The following is a 10608-nucleotide window of genomic DNA, read 5'->3' on the forward strand; positions in this document are numbered from 1 at the left end:
TAAGAAGAATATAATAATGGAGAAACATTTTGCATATTATTATTTTTCCTGAACTGTAAACCTTCCTAAATATCCTTTTTACCGTCTTTACTTTTTCATAATTTATGAACATTAACAGCTCCTTGTATTTATTAAAGTAATGTTCAGTTTTATATTTAGTGAATAAAGGATTATAAAGCTTGGTAAGTATAATTTTTCCAGTGACAGGTATTGAGATTTACAGCTTTGACCTAAATACAACTTGTCGAGAGAGGGAGAGGGAGATATGTGTGCGCACGCGCTGAAGCAGTACCTTACCTTCCACTTCATTGTGTTCAATATTGTTGAGAAAATACTGTGATGTAAAAAAGATTGACCTCAAGATGTTTTACAACAAATTGCACTTTTCGGATGTTTGTTGTTGTTTAGTCAATTGTCCGTAGACAGGTTTGAACCTCATAAGTGACACCAATAAGACATCACTCATGCGGCAACTAAGCCAGGAGATAATTGGATAGGGTGGCCAGTTCCTTTCCCCCTCAATTGTATACATAACTGACTAGTTACATATTACATTAATCACACTTCAGTTGTATTGTATTGTATTGTATTTATTAACATTCCATGGTATTCATACATGCTTACAGCTAGAATATGGAACAAGTCAAAAAACTTAATACTATTATAAAATCTTAATTTATAGTCACAGTCTAGATGAAATATATACAGACGAGATTTACAATATAGTCTACTAGTACAACACAAAGTTCTAGTATCAATTTCATGAAGTGTTATTGAATGTCATGAATTCACCTACAGAATAGAAGGCGTGAGAAATTAGGTACTTCTTTAATTTGGCCCTAAATAATTTTATGTTTTGAGTTTCATTTTTTATATCGATAGGGAGGCTATTAAAAATTTTTACTGCTATATAATGCACTCCTTTTTGATAGCACGATAGACTTGCCGATGGAGTATGAAAGTCATTTTTTGACTTGTATTTATGCTATGAACTATTGAATTAGTTACAAAGTTTTCACGATTGCATACGAGGAAGATTATTAATGAAAGGATATACTGACAAGCCATGGGCATTATTTGTAGTTTTTTGAAAATAGTCCTACACGATTCCCTAGATTTGGAATCTACTATTATTCTAATTACTCTTTTTTGTATTTGCATTTATAAAATGAATTTTGACAGGAAATAGACATGATGATGTAATGAAGAGAATTTTAATACCTATATGCTGGAAATGTGTGTATGCACCATTCTAAAACTTCTAGGTGCCACAAAATTACTTGGAAATAATAATTTAAAGTGAAAAGTTTGCATAATTGACATAACTTAGAAAATCTAAAAAAAATTATGCGTTTATTGCATTGAATTAAATAATTAAACCGGAATTACTATGTTAAGGGAGAAAAAATATAAATGTGCAGCCACATCAAAATAAAATTTACTGTTCATTTTATTGGGAAGTTACTGTGTGCTTTTCAGTTTCTTACATAACTTATGATGTAAAAGAAGGTTGTTACAAAGAATTTTATCTCGGTATGTTTACAACACACATACCTATCCAATGATTGATTTTCCCAATGTGTCTCTCTGCTTGCCTGTCTTATTCATTTGTCTTATTCATAGCGAAACTGTTGTTCTGAATATAGTCATGTTAAATATATTGAAGTTTGTATGAAACCCCATTACATATCAATATTATGCACAGTTAAAACTAAACAAACATAATTAAACCTAATTTTATTAAACATTATCAATGACAATATGCTTATTTGTAAGATAATAAGCTTATAATCAATAACAGCGTTTCTGAGTGTATTGATCAAACAAGTAAGTAACCAGGTTCCTAACCTGACGCTTGGCTCCGGTCTACAGTGTGCAGTATTATGTATGGTGGAAATTACAAGGTTGAGGGAGATTTAAATTCCGTTCAGAAATGCATCATTCATTTACAAATGAAGTGCTGCAAGATGTAAAGAAAGTAACTGAAAATAACAGTGGTTTAAAATCTCCTACATCAGTTGCTGATATAAAAGAAACGTTAACTAACAAGAAAACTGTTAGGTTTCAGCTGAGTGTGAAAGAAGATAAGACAGCATTGGAACCTAGTTCAAAGAGTGCTGATAAAGATACTGTAACCAACAAGTTGGCACCAGAAGCACAGGATAGGTATTTTTGAAATAATATAATGCTCATATGGCAGTAAAAAATACGGATTTGTTCTTAATTTTCTATTTCTTTTTAATGAATGTGACAGTAATCACAATAATACACTTTACCTAAACTCGTGTCATTGGTTAGGCTCTTTGGTCATTAACGAACTTCAAATAATTATCAATCTTTTATCAAACTATACTTTGACAATGTTACAGGTAAGGTAAGATGAAGATGATGATGATTATTATTAGCCTATTATTATTATTACCACAACATAGTAAGAAATGGAAATATAAAAATTGAAAATTTATCCTTTGAAGAGGTGAAAAAATTCAAATGTCTTGGAGCAACAGTAACAAATATAAATGACACTCAAGAGGAAATTAAACACAGAATAAATATGAGAAATGTCCGTTATTATTTGGTTGAGAAGCTTTTTACCATTCAAATCTGCTCTCGAAAAAGCTGAAAGTTAGAATTTATAAAACAGTTATATTATCGGTTGTCCTATATGGTTGTGATACTTAGACTCTCACTTTGAAAGAGGAACAGAGGTTAAGGGTGTTTGAGAATAAGATGCTTAGGAAAATATTTGGGGTAAGAGGGATGAAGTTACAGAAGAATGGAGAAAGTTACAGAAAGCAGAACTGCACGCATTGTATTCTTCAGCTGACATAATTAGTAATATTAAATCCAGACGTTTGAGATGGGAAGGATATGTAGCATGTATGGGCGAATCCAGAAATGCATATAGAATGTTAGTTGGGAAGTCGGAGGGAAAAAGGCCTTTGGGGAAGCCGAGACGTAGATGAAAGGATAATATTAAAATGGATTTGAGAAAGATGGGATATGATGGTAGAGACTGGATTAATCTTGCTCAGGATAGGGACTGTTGGTGGACTTACGTGAGGGTAGCAATGAATTTCCGGTTCTCTAAAAGCCATAAGTAAGGAGGTATTATTATTATTATTATTATTATTATTATTATTATTATTATTATTATTATTATTATTATTATTATTGTAAATTATAAACATATTATAAAAATGTTACATATCGGAAGTAACAGAAAATCATTTGATATAATTATTAGAGTAGTGTGTTATGTAGCAGATAAGCAGCAGAAGTAAAGTTATGACAACTTTACTGTATTATAATTAATTAAGCATTTTTTCTGCAGGCACGCATAGAAATTGAAATTTGGGAAAGTGGTCTGTGAGTAGTTAGTGATTCTAAATGAGATGGAAAGAAGAATTTTTGGAAGCTAATTTTTATTGAAAAATGAAAACTGTTTATCTAATTAATTCTGAAAAGTGGTCTACTCGTAGGTAGTTAGATTTAATAAAGAATGTTACTTTGTAGTGCATTGCAGAAGTCTCTCCAGGAGCACCATGATCGATGTCTAGAAGCTATGAAAATATTCCCATATTTTTCTGCATTAGATAATGATCAGCTGAAAGAATGTTGCAACCTGTCAAAGCTAGAGAAATATGGACCACAGGAGACAATATTAGGTAATGCAAAAAGAATGTGAGTAGGACTGTTTATGAGAAGGACAAAATTATATATACATATAAAACTACATAAAGATTATTATTTTTTTGCTCCTACAGAATACATCTGTTATGGTAACAATTAATATTATAGGGGTTCGATCTGGTGCTGTGGATTGAACTTCGACATAGCTCAGTGGTTAGAGCGCTTGGTACGTAGAACCAAGGACCCAGGTTCGATCCCCGGCGCCGGAGCGAATTTTTCTCCTCTAATATTAATTGTTACCATAACAGATGTATTCCATAGGACCAAAAAAAAAAATCTTTACGTAGATTCTTCGAGCAACAGTGCATATTACTGTGGAATCCTAGTCACCAAGTCACTTAACTGAGTGCGCTCCTTGTATAATGACAGTTGATTTAATATAAAAATGTCAACAATATGCCCAACTTGGAGTCAGGCCACAGAGGAAAAACACTGGAGGAGAGGGGTTTGATCTGGTGCTGTGGATTGAACTTCGGCGTAGCTCAATATATATATATGTATGTATGGTCCACACCTGTGGAGTAACGGTCAGCGCGTCTGTCTGCGAAACCAGGTGGCCCAGGTTCGATTCCTGGTCGGGGCAAATTACCTGGTTGAGGTTTTTTCCGGGGTTTTCCCTCAACCCAATACGAGCAAATGCTGGGTAACTTTAGGTGCTGGACCCCGGACTCATTTCATCGGCATTATCACCTTCATATCATTCAGACACTAAATAACCTAGATGTTGATACAGCGTCGTAAAATAACCCAATAAAATAAAAAAAAATAAAAATGTATGTATGTATTTATTAACACTACAATTGGGTATACACCTGGTGGCAGTGATATATAATATACAATAATTACAATTACATGAAATAAAATAAAATAAAAGTAAATGAAATAAAATAAAATAAACGTAAATCTTTAAATAGTAAATGCAATAAACCTAGGACTATAAATAAAAACTATTCTATAATAACGCCTATATATATATATATATATATATATATATATATATATATATATATATATATATATATATATATATAAGCTGCCACAGTGGTTCAGTGACTACAGCACTTGAATCATAATCCCTGGATCTGGGTTCGATCCCCAGCATACCCCTGATTTATGACTTGTGTTGGGCAAGCCCATAGTCCAGGTAACACACTGAGGCTTTCTCTGAGTGCTCCAGTCTCCCTGTGGCATCCCAAAAAATCTCTATCATCATCTCATCTCATTGCTGGTGTAGCGTGGATCCATCATCCTATGGCGCACTCTGGACAACAACTCTACACTATATGTACCCACCTATATATGAAGTACTTAAATCTTAATGTTTGATGATTTTTAAACATAATGTATTACTTGAATAATTTCAAGGGAAAAATTGTTCCGGGGCCAGGTATCGATCCCGGGACCTCTGGTTGAACGTACCAGCGCTCTTACCAACTGAGTACCCGGGAACTCCACCCGACACCGTCTCAACTTTTCCCTTTATATCCACACAACTCGCGTGGGCTGACGAAACACCAGAGACCCACATCGAGTGCACACAAACTCTGTGTGACTTGGAATTGTGGTTTTCTGTTAACATACACAGTGACGTATATATTATGCAAATCTAGTCTTTCAGGTAAAGCTCCCTGTAAAGCAGATTTGAATAATTTCAAGGGAAAAATTGTCAATTCCAAGTCACGCAGAGTTTGTGTGCACTCGATGTGGGTCTCTGGCATTTCGTCAGCCCACACGAGTTGTGTGGATATAAAGGAAAAAGTTGAGACGGTGTTGGATGGAGTTTCCGGGTAGCTCAGTTGGTAAGAGCGCTGGTACGTTCAACCAGAGGTCCCAGGATCGATACCTGGCCCCAGAACAATTTTTCCCTTGAAATTATTCAAATCTGCTTTACAGGGAGCTTTACCTGAAAGACTAGATTTGCATAATGTATTACTTGTTTCTTTTTTCGTAATATTATAATTATATAAAACAGACGAACTTTCTTCAAAAAATTCTTTACAATATATATAACGAATTTTCTTTCAATCACAATAGATTTCATATTGAGTTATACTGTTACACAGATGCTTTTAATATTTGTATCTTAAGAATAAGTAACATTAAACATACAAAAGTAATTTCTGTTTGACAGGAGAGAGTGAAAAATAATTTTTCCTTGCAGAAATAAAAAATAATATTGTGGCCGATAATGACTAGCTTAAAAGACGAGAATGCCTTTCATTATTAAGTGTCATCTAATGTGAGATGTTTATTTACTCTACTGTTTTCAAAAATGGCTCTTTTGTGTTTACCTATGAGTTTAATATGATGCAGTTTATGTGAGCATTTTATAGAAGATAGGGTCATCTCTTGAGGAAAAGTGTCTATGGGATAAAGAACAATATTGAGTAATATCATTTTAATGAACTACCATCTAGCAAAATCTAATATTTTAAAACAATGATCATTAATATAGAAATATCCTCAATCAGATAAAAGATAATTCTGGAAATATTACAGCATGATAACTAGAGCCCAGATTTAAATGAAAAATGCATATTGCGTGCAAATTAATTTAACATATGCAAACATGGTTTTTGTCGATTATCATGACAATAGTAATCAACACATATTTGTTAGTGCATATGATTGCATATTTTAAGATTTATTTGCATTGCATGCTTATTTTTCTATTTTTGTATAAAAATAGCGTATTCTTGAAATTATTTTTCAATCGTGTCCCATCACTTGTGGAAAGTTGGCCAATCGATCATGGTATTGGTCCAGGGTAAAAGTGCTCCAAAGCTCTTAGCCAGCTGCCATAATTATTTGCATTGAACGCGAATTTTACCTTTTTCGATTCTTCTCAAATCTCATACAGAAATTTACAGACTTCTATATGTTTATTATGTAGTTGTTTGAATCTTTAAGTGACATCAAATGTACATCATTGTTATATCATCCTCCTTAGGTGATGGTCGGGGCAAAATAAACTTCGTATACTTCATACTAAATGGCCAGTGCAGGGTGATCGAACACATGGAGCTTGCTGGGCATGAAAATAATGGACGTAATCGTTTTCGTCTTCATTCCGAGGACATGCCATTGGGAGTTAACGAGCATTTGCAAGTGTACTTCATGCAAGTGTGTCTTTTGGAAAAGGCAGGATGTTTTGCAATTGGTATGGAAATAGATTCATTAATGAAAATGAAAAGTATGAGGGAAAACTGGGGATGTTCAATTGTAACCGAAGTTTGAATTTTGTTATTTGAAATAAATTTTTGGAAACATGCATGTACTAGTATGAGGAAATATGGCTTGGTTTCAGAACTGTAGTAGAATTGAGTTTTTTGGACGAAGAGAACATGTCCGCCAGATAAAATAAGGAATGAAATCCAGTTTATTAGGTACCTGAAACAACCTGTTGAAAGAATAATACATGTCTGTGTTGGTTTGCGATTGTATTTTTATATAGCATAACGAAAATGTTCTCACGCTCTATCGACATAATGTGTAAGCACATATTCCATGAGCATTTTCTTAATGTTCTTGTGTTGTATTTTCAATATATTCTTTACTTTTATATTAATTTGTTAAATACCAACACAGAGTGGATGGTAATTTTAATAATGATCATGTGACAGTTTTCTTTTGCATCTCAATTGATCCGAGTGGAATTTGATGTGGACAAAAATGGTACTTGGTAGTAAGTAGATTTTGCGGATACTCCTGTTTCCCCTACCTGCACACCACATTTGCTCCATTAACCATCAACATCATTGTCGTCATCATCATTATTATCGTGGTGTTACGTAGTTCGCATCCAATGGTGCATCAATGACAACACTAAGGTGGAGGAAAAAAGAACTACAGCTTCAGCGCATCACTTTTAGATGAAAATGCTTGAATAATGTAGATTCAAGCACTCACCATTGCTGAACAAAAAAAACTGTTGTACCTTTTATAGACAGTAGTACATTCATTAGGCGTTAATTAAAAGCGTTTTTTGTTGATGTTTTATGATGAAATAATTCTTCTTGGGTTCTCAACCAGGTGAGTTGGATTGTTGCTTCCAAGCTTTCGATGACTAGCTCTGCCATCTTCTTCAGTGATTGAAGTGCCGTGGGACCATGTCTAGCCAGTATATATGCGATCAGTAGCGTTTCCCACTGCAGGCCAATCAGGAACTAATTCCTAGTCCCGACACCGTGTTCTGATTGGTCAAAGTGTGTTGATTACAGGTTTACACACTGCACTCAGTTGTAGGGTTCTGTCTCTGTTGAAATTATTGTCATCTCGTTGGATTTCAATGGCTTCCTTGAAGAACAGGTCCCAGTAACCCGATGCCTTGTCCAAGATGGTGATAGTGCCGAAATCTATTTTGTGGCCGGTTTCCAAGCTGTGTTGTGCTACTGCCGACTTATCAGAGTAATACGCGTATAGTCTTATGCTGTGTTGATGTTTTTTGCAGCATTGCATAATGGTGCGTCCCGTCTGGCCAATGTAACATTTTTCACACACACAAAATATTTTATAGACACCAGGTATTCTACCAAGTCTCAGTAAGTTCTGAATCTTTGTGGTTGGCTTCTGAATACTCTTAATTAATGCTTAGTTATTTAGTTGTTGACTTTTATTTGAGAATGTATGCTTGCATACACGTTATTTCTAAATTTCACTACTGTTTATTAATTACTCCCTCTGTCCCATAATAATTGTCCCGTATGCCGAATTGGTATTACAGTAATTACAGACGATGGGGCAAACGAGAAGTGCACGCATGAGGAGAAGCGCAGTAGATCAGTGTACAAGGTTATGCAGAGCAATAACGTGATCTTATTGAGACAAGCAACACACACCACCCAGAAGATTACCGAAAGTGGGTATTGGTTTTCAACTCACCGGTATGGCACTGTATACAAACCAGTGTAGCAAAGCAAGCTGGAAATCGTTAGTAGAGCATACTCCTGGCGTGAGTACGTACGTTTGAACAGACATCGACATCCTGGGAACACGACTGGCGGTAGTGAGTGATAGGGGTAGCAAGAACCTTACAGACAGTGAACGGCAGGCGGTATAGGAGTTTTTGTTGAAAAACAGTACGGCTGACGTAGTGAAGAAAGGTGCCATAACAGGTGCGGCCGAGAAATTTCATATCAGTAAAAGAACAGCACGCTGCATTTGGCAATGGGGGCAGCAATCTTTGGAAAGTGGATCCATGCTCATTACCAAATTAATCCCAGCAATAAATGCAAAATGGCCTCCTGGATCGCGCACAGGGAGAATTCAGGTGTCAGTTCAGCAGGACAATGCGCGTCCGCAAATCGCTCCCAATGACCGCACCTGGATGGACACTGCAGCAGCCAGTGGAATCACTTTGGAACTCGTGTGCCAAAGGCCAAACAGTCTGGATATGAATGTTTTAGATCTGGGTTACTTCCGGGCAATTCAGTCTCTCCAGCATCAGTCAGCTCCAGAAACTATTGATGAGTTGATCTCCGCCTTCAAACAGCTTTCTCTCAGCTGACACGCGACAAGCTCAACAACGTCTTCCTCACTTTGCAGTCCCATCTCATTGAAATAATGAAAGTCAATGACGGGAACAACAAGATTCCCCATATGCAAAAGGGGCACCTGGACCACCTCAACAACCTGCCATCTCGCTTGGAGTGTCCACGGAACATTTACGATGAGGCTACTGCAGCAGTAGATCTGTGGTTCTACGCTAACTGTTGGAATGACAACCTTCTCGGTTTAACAGGCAGTTTTTTCGTCTTTACTCGTGGGAGAATGTTTTTCTTTCTTTCACTTCTTGGTCAATTTGTACTATTCCTGGAGTTAATAAAGTTGCACTCCTAGGTGTATTTATTTTCGGCTCAATGACTAGCCAATTTGTACTGATCCTGGGGTCATAAAGTTGTGCAAGTAGTAATCATGTTCTTTTTTTGGCTCAATGATTGGCCAATTTATACAGATCCCGGATTAATAATTTTTTTCTTTTGCTAATTGAGTGACAATTTTGTAATGATTCTGGAGTAATACAGTTGTATTATTCACGTGTTTCATTTTGCTCCTATGTAAACGCCAGTGTAAAATTATGGATATCGGACAATTATTATGGGACAAGAAATAAAAGCGTAGCGGACAATTATTATGGGACAGAGGGAGTAATTAAAATGGGGATTATACGTAAAATTTTTCTTTGAAATTCAAGAAAATGTTTTAGAATTAGATTTTAACTTAAACATGCTCTACTAAGTTTATAAAAGTGGACATCATCCCGTTTCTTCTGTACTCTTCAAACATTACTGCTAATTTATGCAAATTATCAGTTGACAAATGTATTCAATATCGCAATTCTTTCCTTGAAGGGGAAAACCTGAAAGACAGAAGTGTCATTGCTGTAACTGAAGTGGAATGCTTGCTGTGCTCACGTCACTGGCTCATGAAGCATAGCAAAGCTAATATATGGCAGAGAATTGTGAATTTCCTGAACGCACATCTCCCGAGTAAAGAAGATATATTTACAGAATTTCTGGTTCAGAGAAAATGGCTGAAATATCGACACAATCTCGTGAAAAACATCTTAATAAAAAATGATATTAAAAGAACTTCATCATTTCATAATGTCCCATATTCCGTTAGGATTATGGATGGTGTAAAGTTGTATAATGAATGACAGTGTTGGTTCTCACAAAGAATAAAACAGAATGATACAGTTTGCACTAATTTTATTGTTACCTTCAATAATTGTTTTCTCTCTTACGTAAAACATATAACCTTTCTGTGAACTTCCTTGTCATCTTATTTTATCCAATACTATTCTCTTCCTTGTTCTTCCTCTTTTCTTTTCCTAGTTCCCTGGCGATTCCATTCCAGAGCTGTTTCCGCTATTTATACATTTAATTTTCTTACAAGGGACGGCAACTGTCAATA

At 35.4% G+C, this 10608-nt stretch overlaps 1 protein-coding gene across 1 annotated transcript; it reads left to right on the forward strand.

The window, feature by feature from the left end:
• The first annotated feature begins 1933 nt into the window (after positions 1-1933).
• Positions 1934-10351, forward strand: LOC138697066 (uncharacterized). Its single transcript, XM_069822661.1, has 4 exons — positions 1934-2166; positions 3517-3668; positions 6644-6853; positions 10044-10351. The coding sequence occupies exons 1-4, from the start codon at positions 1934-1936 to the stop codon at positions 10349-10351; spliced, it is 903 nt and encodes a 300-aa protein (XP_069678762.1).
• Positions 10352-10608: the final 257 nt, after the last annotated feature.

The sequence above is a fragment of the Periplaneta americana genome, chromosome 3, assembly GCF_040183065.1.
Source record: "Periplaneta americana isolate PAMFEO1 chromosome 3, P.americana_PAMFEO1_priV1, whole genome shotgun sequence".
Taxonomy (NCBI): Eukaryota; Metazoa; Arthropoda; class Insecta; order Blattodea; family Blattidae; genus Periplaneta; species Periplaneta americana.